This window comes from Pelodiscus sinensis, chromosome 3, assembly GCF_052426305.1.
Source record: "Pelodiscus sinensis isolate ZL-2025 chromosome 3, ASM5242630v1, whole genome shotgun sequence".
NCBI classification, from domain to species: domain Eukaryota; kingdom Metazoa; phylum Chordata; order Testudines; family Trionychidae; genus Pelodiscus; species Pelodiscus sinensis.
In genome coordinates, this window is record NC_143054.1 from 44,046,312 (window position 1) to 44,061,257 (window position 14,946).

At 43.9% G+C, this 14,946-nt stretch overlaps 1 protein-coding gene across 4 annotated transcripts in view; it reads right to left on the reverse strand.

Annotated features, from left to right (window-relative positions):
• Positions 1-7,153: 7,153 nt before the first annotated feature.
• GCLC (glutamate-cysteine ligase catalytic subunit) overlaps positions 7,154-14,946 on the reverse strand; it is a 49,219-nt gene continuing 41,426 nt past the window's right edge. For all 4 annotated transcript variants that reach the window (XM_075923608.2, XM_075923609.2, XM_075923610.2 and 1 more), the window contains 5 exons: positions 14,204-14,308; positions 11,630-11,711; positions 11,429-11,532; positions 11,212-11,332; positions 7,154-8,940 (listed from right to left, as the gene is read on the reverse strand). In XM_075923608.2, the coding sequence (XP_075779723.1) occupies positions 8,732-8,940; positions 11,212-11,332; positions 11,429-11,532; positions 11,630-11,711; positions 14,204-14,308 (621 nt within the window). In that variant the 3' untranslated portion in view covers positions 7,154-8,731. The remainder of the gene's footprint in view (positions 8,941-11,211; positions 11,333-11,428; positions 11,533-11,629; positions 11,712-14,203; positions 14,309-14,946) is intronic.

Sequence of the window (14,946 nt, forward strand, 5' to 3'; positions counted from 1 at the left end):
AGCTCTCCTGCAGCCCCCCAATTGCCCCCTCTCCCCAGATGGCAGCCTGCGGCAAGTGCAGCCGGGCTGATGGCCGAGTGGTATCCCAGTGTGGATACTCCGGGCACTCCAAGCCAGGACTGCTTTGCAAGCAGGGCACCCCTGAGAACTGTCTGTCCGGGGTGCGGGTTGGGACCCTTTAAGCGCAGCCCTCAGCTAGCCTGAGGCAGCAGCTCCACGCTCTAAGTCCTCATCTGATGCCCTGCCGGCACTGCTTCCAGCCATCCTTAAGCCCGGTTCAGGGTCCACTTAATGTGGACATGCTAGTTCGAATTAGCAAAATGCTAATTCGAACTAGTTTTTAGTTCTAGACGCGTTAGTTCGAATTAGCTTAGTTCGAATTAACTAATTCAAACTAAGTTAGTTCGAATTAGCGCTGTAGTGTAGACGTACCCATACTGGTTTTGCCTAGGAATAGAATGTCTATGGCTCAAGGAAAAGCTAGAGAGACAGCCATTCAATCTGTTTGAAGTAGGATGACAGTTTCTCACAACAGCTATTTCTAAGGAAAATCTTAGTGTGCATGATACTCCTGAGAATGGTTTCAAATTAGTACCCCAAAAAACTTGTTTCGGCTCTAGCCCCATGTCCAAAAAAAAAAAAAGCTGCCCTGGTTCCCAGGAAGATGGCTGTAAGGACCTTTTCTATACTTCCTGGCCTCTTAGATTTGTATTATGGAACAAGAAGAGGAAAGAGAAAGGAAATCCCTGCATCTTTTATTTTACTCCAGGTTTTGTCTAAGTTGGAAGCACAGCCACAGCAGCACTTTGAACACAGAAGCATGGTCGTGGCGCCAGCATTGGGAGAGCTCTCTCCAAGTGCTGTAGGTAAGCTATCTCCAAAAGGTGAGTAGTTTTATAACACTAACTTGCTGTGTTTTTTCCACAGCCCTGAGAGTGAAAGTTACAGCACAGGAAAATCAGTGTAGACAAGCCCTGGGAAAAACTGAACCTTCAATTGCTTCTGAGATGTTCAGCCATTGCTTTATATAACACTGCCTAGGGTCTGATTCTGAGTCCATTATGAATTTGTAAACATGAGGAAAACCCATTTATGGACTTTGAAGCACTGACTCCTACCAACTAGAGCTAAGGCTGAAGGTGGAGTGATAGTTGATAAGCTTTGTAATATGTGTAGATTCTTTCATTGTTTTTAATATGTATTCTGTGTAATGTTTTTAACTAAGAGAATTGTTTTCAGCACACTCCATCTCTCCCAAGGCAGTCTCAGTTGAAAAAAAGCTTTCACGTAGATTCAAATTCTAGCAGGAACAGTCTTAAACTTCCTTAAGGCAACATCTTCCCTGTCAGTCATATGACTTGTAGAGGCAGGGCTTGATGAACCATGACAAAAGCCGCTCGCCAGCCCCGCACTGCACATGTGCAAGAGCCACATTGAACATGCGCTCGCTGCCGGTAAATGGGGCGCCGGGCTGAAATCTACTCGCCACGGGCAAGTAGATTCAATAGATTGTCGAGCCCTGTGTATAGGTATCTTTTCCTTGACACCTTTTCTAGGAGGGTATGTCTACACAGCAAAGTTATTTCAAAACAGCAGCCGTTATTTCGAAATAACTTTACTAGCGTCTACACAGCCAAACTGCTATTTCAAAATTAATTCATAATAGTGGAGAGCTTATTTCAAATTTGGTAAACCTCATTCCACAAAGAATAATGCCTATTTCAAAATAAGTGCTGTGTAGGCCCTTATATCGAAATAGGGGGCCTCAAGACTTCCCAGGGTGCCCTGGTGGCCACTCCAGCCTCAACCAAGAACACTCCTCTCCCTCCCCCCTTCCTTTAAAGGGGTAGACTCTGGCCACAGTGCCTGTACCAGCTCCAAGCCTGCCAGGCAAGAGCCAGCAGTCACTGCCCCGACCCAGTGGCCCCAAAACATGAGCCAGAAAACCACTGGCAGCCAACCGCTCCCCAGGAGCAGTCTGCCAGCTCCCAGGAGCCTGCCAGGGCCCAGAGAAGGCAAGTGCCTTCCTGGTCCAGGGTGGAGATCATGGACCTTATTCAGGGTGGGGAGGGGGGGGAGAAGAGGATGCTCCCAATGTCCATGATCTCCACACTAAATGGAGGAACGCGGCTGTCTATGGCAGGATAGCTGCCAACCTGGCCGCCAAAAGCCACATGCGAACCCAGGAGCAGGTTTGCATGAAAATCAAGTTGGGCTGGTGAGACCCCCAACCGAACCCTGAGGTAGCCTCTGCTTCCTCCTTCCAGTTCCCCCTTCCCCTCTCCCGCCTCCTTTCCCCAGTCTCACCAGAGTTTCATTGCCCCCTCCCCCGCTAGTTTTGTTAAAGAGAGTTTGTGTTCATGAAAATGTGTGCATTTTATTTGACATCAGGAAGAGGAGTTAGGGAGAGGTAAGTGGAAGGACGTGAGTGAGGAATGAGGCACAAGCCCCCAGTGGGGCAGACCAGGGAGGCTCTTAGTGTTCCTCAGGGTGGAAGCTCTCCCGCAGGGCCTCCTGGATACTGACAGCCCCCCGATGGACCTCCCGGATGGCAGCCTGCAGAAAGTGCAGCCAGGCTTGTAGCAACACGTCCACAAGAAGCACCAGAGTGCCCAGGGGCAGCTCTGGCTCCATGTTGCCAACTGCTATAGTGTCCCGAGTGAGGGCAACCACAGCATGCAGACACAAAATGCTTTGCTGTCCCTCATCGAGGTAGGCAAGCAAGCAGGGAAAGCTGAGAAGCGGCTGTACAGGAGGGGTCTCTTTAAGAACAGGCCTCAGATAGCCTCAGGCAGCAGCCACACAAAGTCACTCCTGACCTGATACCCAGCAAGACCTGGTTGCGGCCGATCTCAAACGTGATTCAGAGTCCACTGTGTGGATGCATTATTTTGAAATAGCTTATTTCAAAATAGTTAACTTGAACTAAGTTATTTTGAAATAATGCTGTAGTGTAGACATACCCATACAGTTTAGAGCCTGTCAGTACATGTAATGCTTTATCATGCCTGGAATGTAAGGTATGAGTTGTACATACATGAGTTTGGGGAGAGTTTGCTTAAAATTACATACCATTTATATAATGGTATACCAGTGGTCCCCAACGCGGCACCCGCCGGGGCATTTATGTGTGCCCGCAGAATGATCTGGGCTGGCCCCGCCCCTGAGCGTGTAGCACATGCATGATGCCGGCCATCGTCAGCCCCTGCCCCGGCTGCACGGCACGTGAGCGGCCCCGCCCCCAGACACCCAGCAGGCCCGAAAGGTTGGGGACCACTGTGGTATACTATGGAATAAACAACATTTTGTTTTAAGCATTAAACACTTTTTTCCAAGAGCTCTATGGTCCAGTGTCAGGCTAGAATATTTCTTCAGTACGAACTCAAGAGAGGAGAGCCACATAAAAAGACTGTTACCTCATAACTCTTGTTCTTCGACGTGTTGCTTATGTCCATTCCACTTAGGTGTGCATTGGCCGCATGCATGAATCCCAGAACTTTTTTACCCTTAGCAGTACCCATTGGGCCACCCAGGGAGCCCCCTAGAGTGGCACCAGTATGGCTGCGCTTATATGTCCCTGCTGGCCCCAACCGCCCTCAGTTCCTGCTTGCCGGACAGTCCAACTAAGGAGAGGTGGGCGAAATTGGAATAGACATCTCGAAGAAGAAGAGTTATAAGATAAGTAACTGTCTTTTCTGCGAGTGCTTGCTTATGTCCATTCCACTTCGGTGATTCCCAAGCCCCTCTGCCAAGGCGGGGTCAGAAGCCTAAAGAGAAACGGACTGCAGCCCACAGTTGGATCTTGCCTAGCCTGTTGCATGATTGCATAGTGGGTAATGAATTTGTGGACCCAGGACCACGTGGCCACCCTACAGGTGTCTAGAATTGGCACTTGTGCTAAGAACACCATGGATGATGTCAAGGCTCTGGTGGAATGGGCTGTGAGATGAGGCACTAGTTTCCCCTTCAGGTCATAGCATGCCCTGATGCAAGCAGTAATCCAAGACGACAGACACTGAGCTGACACTGGGCAACCTTTCATCCTGTCTGCTAGAGAGACAAATAGCTACATATTTACGGAATTGTCTTGTTCTTTCCAAATAAAAGGCGAGTGCCCTCCTAACGTCCAGCGTGTGTAATGCTTGTTCTTTCCCATCTGCATGAGGTTTGGGGTAGAATACTGTGAGGATAATTTACTGGGACATGTGAAACAGGGACACTACCTTGGGCAGAAAGACTGAGTGTGGGTATAGGATCACCCAGTCCTTTGAAAGCACTGTATATGGTGGCTCCGAAGAGAGGACACGTGGCTCCAAAACCCTTCTAGCTGAGGTGATGGCCACCAAGAAAGCCACCTTCCAGGATAGGGTCTTCCACCACGAGATTCCGCAGAGTGGTGTACCAGTGTTGCCTGAGCCATGCTGGAGCAATGAGGATCAGTGTTGCCCTGTCTCTTCTGACCCTTCAGAGTACCTCGTGAATCAAAAGGGGGGGGGGGAAGGAAGTATAGAAGGTCCTTCGGCCACCAAATCACTTCAGCATCCCCCACTGACCCCAGTTCCATCCTGTGGTACAAGCAGAACCTGGGGCACTTTGTTGCCCCTCAATGTAAAGAGGCTGGGGGGAGTACCCCACCTGTGGAAAAGGGTGCCAACTGCCTCCCTCTTGAGAGACCACTCATGAGCAGAGAACACTCTGCTGAGCCAATCAGCCAGAGTGTTTCAGGATCCCGGAAGGGGGGTTGCCTGTAGATGTATACTGTGTGGAATGCATAGCTCCCAGAGGTCTATTGCCTTCCGGCAGAGGGAAGAGGAGCGAGCAACACTCTCTCTGTTGATATAGCACATTGCTGCTGTGTTGTCCATCTGGACAGAAGCACAGTTGCCCCTCAAACAGGGGAGGAATATTAGGCAACCAAGCCACACTGCCCTCAGTTCCCTGACATTGATATGCAATTTTCTCTCAGCCTCGGACCACATACCTTGTATTCGTAGTTCCACAAGGTGGGCTTCCCAGCTGGCATCCCTGAAGAGGGATGGGGAAGGGGGGGAGGGGGCAGAAGGGAGGGAGAGATGGGGCAAGGGGTTATTCTGTTCCATTCCTAACGGCTAGGACCCAGCAGGCTGAAGTGATATAGCTCTCCAGGCATGCTGGAAAGGGGATAGCTTGTCCAAGAAAGGGCGATTTAGTACTGGGGCTGGTGCATTATCCTCAGGTGTATCTTCAAATTCCCGACCTCAAGTCCTGGGTCTTACATGGGGGTCCCTGATTCTGGTCCGAGCCCAAGCAGGAGCATCTCTGGGGTTCCTGTTATTACCCCAATTTCTTCTCCTGTCAAATCTGGGCCCGATTATAGCCCCCGTCTCTGTGGGTTCAGTGATCAATGTTGTGGGGCCGAGGTATGAATCCCTAAGGATTTGTGTCACCCTAGAATCTTTTAGGCTATGTAGCCTATCATCTGTCTGCTCCAAGAAGAGGCCTGACCCTTCAAAGGGCAAGTCCCGGAATGTTGTCTGTACGGCCAGGGGAATGCCCAAAACCCGGAGCTTCAGTGCATAACTATGCCCACGACCATAGCTTGCACCGCAGAGTCCACCATGTTGAGAGCAGCTGGAAGGGCCGATCTGGCCACTCTGCCTTCCTCCGTGACAGCTGTAAACTCCTGCTAGGAGTCCTGGAGTAGTTGGGCTTTGAACTTGTCAACAGCCACCCAGGAGCTGTAGGCATATCTACTGAGCATAACCTGCTGGTTGACTATCCTCAGCTGGAGCCCAGCCATCACATATGCTTTTCTGCTCAATAAATCAAACTTTCTTGGCTCTTTGCTCTTGGGCATGGGGCCCATCTGCCCTTGCCTCTTCGTCTGACAGGCAGCATGCACCACTGCAGAGCCCAGCGCTGGGTGTGTAAACAGGTGCTCATGACCCACTTGAGGGATGTGGTACAATCTCTCAACCCCTTTCTGCATAGGTAGTATGGATGTTGGGGTCTTCCAGAGGCATTTGGTGATTTTTGTGACCATTTTATTCAAGGGGAAGGCAATCTTAGTGGGGCCATCTACAGTGATGATGTCCACCGCTGGATCTGCCTCCTCTTTAACTGCCTCAGCCTGTACCCCTGGATTCTGGGTCAGCCTTTTGAGATCCTACTGGGTGTGTTGGGCCGGTGGGGGCATGGTTTCACTGTCTGGTGCTGGTGGATGCGGTGCTGGGGCCACCTGTGGTCTGGCACATTCCAGGTTCTGTACTGCCAGGGTCAGGCCGCCCATGCGGTTGGGTTATGCAGTGCTGGAGCTAGTGGTGCCAGGGCAGACAGCACCAGTCAAGGGCACATCACTCACCAGTGGCCTGTCTGGACCCCCTGGGCATATAACCAGGCCTCTGGTAGACTCCATACCAACAGCTGCTCCTGTGCCTGGGATTGTAGCACCAAATTCCATCAAGAGAAGTTTAAGTCTCGAGTCACGCTCTCTCCCCATTCGCAGCTTGAACGCCTTGCAAGTCTTACAGGGGTCTGTAAAGTGCCCCTCTCCTAAGCACTCTTTGTATAGGTCTCCGCAGGGCAGAGGCTTGGAACAACACCAGCACAATTTGAAGCCTTGAGGCATCCCCCCCCCATGCCTCTCCATGGGGGGGAATACTACTCCTAACTGTCTACAACAAAAAAGTAACAAAAACTGAGATACCAACTATTTACACTAGATAAGCTAATTACTAAGGGCTGTCTTGCAAGGCAAACAAGCATTCCCTCGACAATCACAGGCAGTAAGAAGGAACTGAGGGGGGTTGGGGCTAGCAGGGACATACAAGTGCAGCCATACCGGTGCCACTCTGGGGTCTTCCTGACTGGCCCAACAGGTACTGCTAAAGGTAAAATAGTCCCAGGATTCGTGCATGTAGCATGCGTGCACCTGAGTGGAATGGACATAAGCAGGCACTCAAAGAAGAAACAACAAACATGCTTTCCTAGTGTGCTCCAGCATTCCTTAGAAATCTTACATCCAAGTACTCATGACTTTCATGGCTGCTTAAATTGCTAGAAATGACTATAAATGAAGGAGAATTTTATGGAAAGTAGTTATCTTTTGCACTGGTGGCATGAAAAGGTTTCCACTGAGAGCTGGATCTTTATATACATCCAAACCACCACTATATACTGCAAATTTCACTTTATTTCCTTATTCCACAAATGAGCATATCACCTGCCATCTACACCTTGATTAAAACAATCTCACCCAAAGCAGAAACAGGCATTCTTTAATTCTCCAAAGCACACCTATGAACACAGCAGCACAAGTTCTAACATTGATACATAAAAACTTTTTCTGGTGCAGCTTCATTACAATTTCGCCATTAGTTCCTTTTAAAAATTACACTTTAAATATTTATATATGCTTATGCATAATCTACCATACAGGAAGTCACTTTTAGAAGCCATTCAGTAAATTCAATTTAAGAGTCCCTATAAATTTAGATTATATACAGTTATAATAATCAAACTAAGATATTTACAATCTCTTTAAACTTCAGGTTCTCAATTCACAAAAGGATTAGTGCATTCCATGATTTCTCCTTAGATTCATTTTACATGGGGATTAACCTGTGCCCATAATGCTGGGTAACAGTTTATATAGTAAGTTTGCATGCTGACAAAGGAATGAGTTGGCAAAATCAGGATGGCGGAGAGCCTAGCCTAGAAAAGGAATGAATATACATTCTCGTCTTGATTTTGTGTTGCACTTTAACTAGTAGACTTTAGGAACAGCAGACATTGGAAAAACAAAGCTAAGAGCAGCACAAAAATAGAGTAGACTTCTCAGCCATTTCACCTGCCTTTCACATAAGCATTCCTTTAACATTCTAGTTCTTACATTCTCTCCTTTCCACAAGTTAAACAAAGTCTTTCACCTATGGTAAAATCTATTTCTGAAATTAAAAGCACAGGAATTTACCAGAATTGAAAAACCTCCAATGAGGGATACATTTATTTCTGAAGCTTTTGTGTATATGATGTGTGGTTTTCCAAGAGAGTTTTGAGATATGCAAGTCAGGATATCCATTTAGGCTCTGGCCATCTGGAAATGAACAGATTTTGCATATTTGATTGAAAACTTTGAGCAGATTCTATTGGTCTGTGGTTGATGAATGTATGTGGGGCTTATTGATGAATGTATGTGGGGCTTGTGGTAGTCAAGGGACTGGCACAAATGAAAAAAAAATAGGGAACTGCCAATTTATTCTGTTTTATATATTCACAGGATGGAGAAAAGTTCTGTGAATCAGGTCCCAAGATTTCCTTTAACAATAGGTAGATCAGTACATTCCAGTAACAAAAAATTACAGTGAACATTCAATATCTGGAATGCATAAAATATACAAGTACCATTATATTACATATATGAAGTTGCTCAGGACAGTACTTTTATTTCCAGAATAAGCATAAAAAAGTTACAAGCTGGTTCACAATAACGTTAGGCACAATGTTATTAAAATACACTGATGTTGTTAGTCATAAAAATATTTTACTATTTACATGTACAATGTATAAACCTTAACAATAAGAATATGCCCATTTTAGGAAGTCTTAAAGGAATAGTTAGGCAGATTGGCCCATCTTAAGTGCAGTATAACCTGTTTTGGTCTTCAAAACTTGAAACTACTGGATATACAGTACTGTAACTCATTCTTCACTAGAATGTTTACACTTTCTACTAGGTATTTAAAGCATTTCATTAAAAAGAACCAGTTTTGTTGCCACTGTGTTTTATTTTGTTAAATCCTACTCCAAGTAATTCAGGACACTCTGCTTGTTCTTGTGCAATTTGGTTGCATTTCCAAATAAGGCTATAATTCATTTCATCAGTGATCACACTATCTTGCTTGTAGTCAGGATGCTTTGCAATAAACTCCCTCATCCACCGAGCAACTGTCATTAATTCTCCTGAAAGGAGAAAATAGTACATAAACATCAAATTACAGACATTTAAACACCACATTTAGCATCTACTTTAATATATTACATACTTGCAAGTATTTCTAATTACTTACTCCCTTTATATTAATGAGTACCATATATGCATCATAATAATGTAGCTACATTTTAAAAAATATTATGAACTCACTACAGATGCATCTCAAAGGACAGACACCAAGCACACACAGATGCAGACACTAGAAATTCCACTTATCTAGAATGATCTACATCCTACAAGTTTTACTTTCAGTTTTAGAAGTAAAATGCTAGGATACATTTCTAAACCTGCATAAACTAACAAAACCTTAAAAAAAATCAGAGTGCATCAATGACAAAAGCAGACAGTACAAGGCAGTAATTCTTCAACTCTTTACATGAGGCACATTTTATTAGAGAAATTGTCTCAGACCAAATGTTACCATATGTCGCTACAGGAATTATCTGTCTTAATACAGCTCAGCTCCTAGAAACAAGACGACTCTTTAGTTTGGCTCCACTGTATTAGCTATTTCCTCAGTTTTCCCCACTGGTACTGCCCCATTAGTGAGAGTGCTGAGGTAAGTGAGGTCTTGGCACTAGAAAAACTGTTTAACAATATCAGAAGAAGACTAAAGGACACAGTGACTGTCAATTTTTAATCTATGCTAGTACTCACGATGTTGCTATCTCTGCTGGAGCTGCACACTAGCAGAAACAGTAAGAAATTTAAGACAGACTGGGGTAGATAACATTAGTGACCAGACAACTGTCCAAGGGCAGAAGCAAGTGCTCCATGGCCCACTGTTCCGGAACTTCAGATACAAAGATCCCTAAGGAGGTACTAGATAACTAGGAAATTCCAGAGCTTATGCCCACAAAACTGCCGAGACACGTTAATACATCTAATGTTTTTCCTGTTATAAAATTTTAATTTTTGTACATAAGTGTAACAGCAAACATTCACTGTCATTCCAGTATCAAAAAACACCCACATCTTAAAATCATAGAAACATGTTTAGCAAAACCAGTATGACACCAGAATTATGCAGCACTACCCACAGACCCTACTTGTGATTTAACAGATGCAGAAAAGTAATAGATGAATAATATTCAGAGTACCTACAGTAGATTTAGTGCCCCTTTACATTAGACATTTTCTAAGTTTTGTTTACACATTATACCAGTGGTCTCCAACCTTTTTACACCCAAGATCACTTTTTAAATCTCCGAACAGGTGAAGATCTATCGCCCCGCCCCTTCCTTGAAGCCCCGCCCTCTCTGTTCTCCTTCTGTCCATCATTTGCTATCCCCAGCCCTTAAACAGTTTATTTTTAAATTATACGATGTATAAAATTAAAATCACATGTTTATAGTTATGAAATAAATGGTCTGTTTTTTATTTATGCTATTTAAATCTAAAGTGAAGCATTTATAATTATACATTTTGTGGGGACCGAGTTCTGTGGCTGGGGACAGGGGAGAGAACAGGGTGCTGGGAGGGCAAAGGGGACAGTGTGCAGCAGGGGACAGAGTGCCAGTGGGGACAGGTTTCTGCAGCAGGGGACAGGGTGCCAGTGGGGACAGGAATAGGGACAGAGTTCTGTGGCTGGGGACAGGAGAGTGGGGAACAGAATTCTGTGGCTGGGGACAGGAGAGTGGGGTGCCAGTGGAGGCAGAGAGTCCCCTGTATCTGCCTCCTCCCAGGATTCCCCTCCCCCAGAGAGAAACCAGTGCATGCCTTTCCCGGGGCCGACCTCCCGGCGCAGGAAAACCCCGCGCACGCCTGCCCCAGGGCCAACCACCCCGGCGCAAAGAAACCCCGCGCGCGCCCGCCCCAGGGCCGACCACCCCGGCGCAAAGAAACCCCGTGTGCGCGCGCCTCCCCTGGGGCTGACTCACCCCTCCCGTGCAGTGCAGGGAGCCGATACTCCCTCCCGCAGTACACCTGGCAGAGCAGCTAGCGCTACTTCTGGAATCGCCGGAAGTGGCACTAAGCTGCAGGACCTTCTGTCCATCCCTAGGAAGCCTACACTACCTCCATTTTCACAGAGGTAGGTAGTGGGGCTTCTCAGGGGTGGGAGGGAAATAGGGGTGAGGCGGACAGGACACCTCGCGATCGACTGGTCGAGGCCTTGCGATCGACTAGTCGATTGCGATTGACCTGTTGGTGACCACGGCATTATACAATGGGGGGGGGGGGGGGGGAAATGAAATTCTGAGTCAAGTTTTTCCTGCACTACACATAAGTATTAGTCATACCAGAGGCTCTCTTTTTTATTAACTTCAGGTAGTTCAGAATGGTGCATCTTGTGTCCACGTCCACTTCCATATTTTCAAGGTAAGAGTTTAGAATTGGAATTAAGCCAGGAAAGACACCATCCTGCATGAAACAACACATGTCCAGTATAAACTCATATAATTTAATTTGTGAGTAAGGAAAACAGGTCAGTATTCCAAGTGTATGTTACCACCACACCTTCCCATTGATGATTGTATCTATGCTCATCAAGGTGTACTCTTCTGCATCTGTCTCTTTCCCATTTTGCGCTGGGCCACATCCATCTACAACAGCATTTCCCCCTTACCGAAGGAGAAGGGAAAAAAGGCAAGGCAATTAATTCTGTGCATCTCTTGAACTGATCCTTAGCAAATAGTCTGAAATCAGTAAGGACAGTACCTTTACAAATATCTTTTCTGAAATAAAACATCCCCTGCCGAACAGCATCTCGCTTCTGGGCTACCTTCATATTTTCATCAACCTAGTAAGGGAAAAATCCCAAAAAGATTACTTATCAGATGCTAGAAAATGGGTACTTCACATACTAGAATATTCTGATTTTAGAAGTTAGTATTTCTAGATATTTCTTGTTAATTTCACTGCATCACCCACAAGTTTTATTTAAATTTCTCAAAGGTTAGCATTCTGCACAGAACCACAGGAGTCTCTCATCCATGAAAGTATAACTGTCAGTAAAGTAGATGCCACTAGTACAAACCTGTAATTTTAGATACAAGCTGTGCTAATTTGTCAGTTGTAAACAGAAGCAAAGGAACATGTGTCTTCTTAGGCAAGCTTATTTTGCTATGAAGATGTAATTTAATCAGTATTGTTTCTAAAATTGGCATTTCCCGTTTCATGGTCTTCAGAAATAAATTTGCTTATTTTGTTTAAATGGAGTAAATCAGCCATTAGAACTAAAGGTCATTAATAGGGTCATTCAAGGTGGTAGAAAAATCACTGTCTCACCATGGTGCCTCCTCAAAAAAAGGGAGGCAGAGAATTTTAGCAACTGCATAGTTAATAATACGGTTGTCACCAAAATCAAATTCTGAGACTTTAATGGACCTCTGTCACTTCTTTGGCTTCAGCCCTCACCAGAATGGTAGGGCTGGACCATCTGTCTGCCCTTGCCATAGGACTAGAGTGGCGGCAGTCAGTCCCTAGTGGTAATCTTTACAAAGTCAGACACAGATCATGGCCTTCTGTGAATTTGCTGCCTGCATCTTCTATGACTTTTGCTAAAAATAACCATGAAGCTAAGATTTTTGTCGTGTATAAGCAACTAAAATCTTGGGTGACATTTATCTTGCCTCTGGATTGTCCAAATTCTTAAAGAAATAAAGTAAATTGGGGAGTTAACAGTAGTCCACTTTCAAGCAGCAAAAATTACTATGGTTTCTGGGAAGAGGATTTGCTACACTGTTTTTCCTTTCGTGATGCAAAAAGCTTTCAGCAAAATTAAGTGATTTTTAAAAATATTTTAAACACTAGGGAGAAAAATCTTTTGTCCTCTTACTCATTTTATCATATCTTTTATTAATCAATTTACAGATGTTCTAAGGATGTCTGGAGGCTATTTTGAAAGAATAAAAGCATTCTAGGTGGCTAAAATATAAATCCCACATAACCCAATTGAAGAGATCAGTTCAAGATTACCCCCATAACATTCTTGTTCTTACAAGTAGCAAAGGCAAGTTACTAAAGTCTAGTAATTCTCTGTAACAATGTCTGCAAAATTGCTCAGATTTGTTTGACTAGATCTAGAGTCACTCTGTGCCTCATCTGTAGTCATAACCAGCTTTCATTAACTAATATTTTTGCCCATGATTTACTAGGCATTTCATGTGTTCGGTGGTACTTTATGTATTGCTGGCTTGCATAATGTGTGTACATTTCTCTCTGCAGAAAACTACATACCCCTGCTTTGGGTAATTTTAAATTCCCATGTTTGATGCAAAATTTCTTTCTGCTCCTTACTTGTGAAAACTGAAGCCCAACTCCATAAAGAGAAGGAGCTCACCCTTTCAAGCCTGAAGCAAAAACTTTAAAAATATATAACATTTAGTTAAAAATTAAGTGGTAAAATTTTAATGTAAGCAATACAAGGCTAAAATAAATTAACCTCTGTAATGTTTCCTAAACATTTTAATATTGTATTGTTTTAAGTAAAAACAAGGGAATTTTGAATTCAACAGCAGGGTCTACGTAGACCAACTAGTGTGATTTAGAAATCACATCATTGTAGTCTGGACTACTGTTTCATGTACACAAACTCAGCTACAGTTCAACAATGGTTATTGGATAATCAATTTATTTTACCACCAGAGAAGTTTTACCAGTATTTATTGGTTAAAGCAGCAACTCTAGATATACACAACCTAGAGGGGACAGAAGGAAGTTTCCTGTGAAGGGTCTGGGACAAGCTTTACTCTTTGCCCTCGATAGTCCCAAGCCTACTGACTTTTGGAACACATTACAAGAAGCATGTATATATCTGAGCTACTGCAGTTTGACCTTTAGGGAAAAATCAACTGTGATAGGGAGAGGGGAGTTTGACACTCTGTGGACAATTTTATTTTATTTTATGTAATTCACGAAAGTGGTGCTTAAAGCTTTGAAGTGGCCTCTTCTATAGAGTAATTAAAATTAGACATATTTCTATTAATATTCTACATGCTATTAATGGCATAGCTGGTCTTAGGAAAGACCACATAATATGAAAAATAATGTATTCATATAAGCAAACAACTCACTTGAAGACATTGGTTTTATTTTTCACCCAATCTATATAGTATATAGAGTTAAATTGCATTTACCTGTATTTCATTATCAGTCCCCGCTCCTCTATATGCACATCTAGATGAAGAGGGATTTAGTAACACAGAAATACTATCCTTAGACTTTCACTGAAACACTAGGCTTTCTAGCTAGCTTACAGATGTAAAAATAAATGTACAGTTTCACTCTTACCTTGGACAAAGGAATGAGAAAATCCAGTTTATATGACAGAATCACTCTGGTTAGCAATACCACAAACACAACATATGCAGAGTTTTCAAAGTCTGTTAACTGAACCTAGACATTAAAAAATAGTGACTTTAGTGAAATAGAACTGATAAAAATAAAAAGCAGCAGAGTAAGTTTATGCCGTTTGGGTCAATTTTTCAAACAGGTGCTTGCAAAATATGCATGAAATATTCATGCCCTTTGATGCTCAAATTTTTAACAGAGTCCAAGTCAACTATATGCCAAATATGCATGCATGTCTGTATATTCAACACTATAATATAAAAGCAAAATCAGTGTCCTGAACTTGAAAAGAATGGCTAATCATGGAGAATCCGAACTAATATGTAATTAAAAACTTTATTTCATTTTAAAAAAGTGTTAATTTAGAGTGACAGACACCTATAAAATACAAGCACATATGAAACAAAGGAATGCATTAACACATGCTTCCATCAGTATTAAACAGAAAGGCTGCGTCTAGAATGGCATGATTTTGCGGAAATACTTTTAACGGAAAAGTTTTTCCGTTAAAAGTATTTCCGCAAAACTCATCTAGATTGGCACGGATGCTTTTGCGCAAAAAGTGCTTTTGCGCAAAAGCATCCGTGGCCAGTCTAGACGCGGTTTTATGCAAGAAAGCCCCAATCGCCATTTTAACCATTGGGGCTTTTTTGCACAAAACAGTTCTTCCCTATCTACATTGG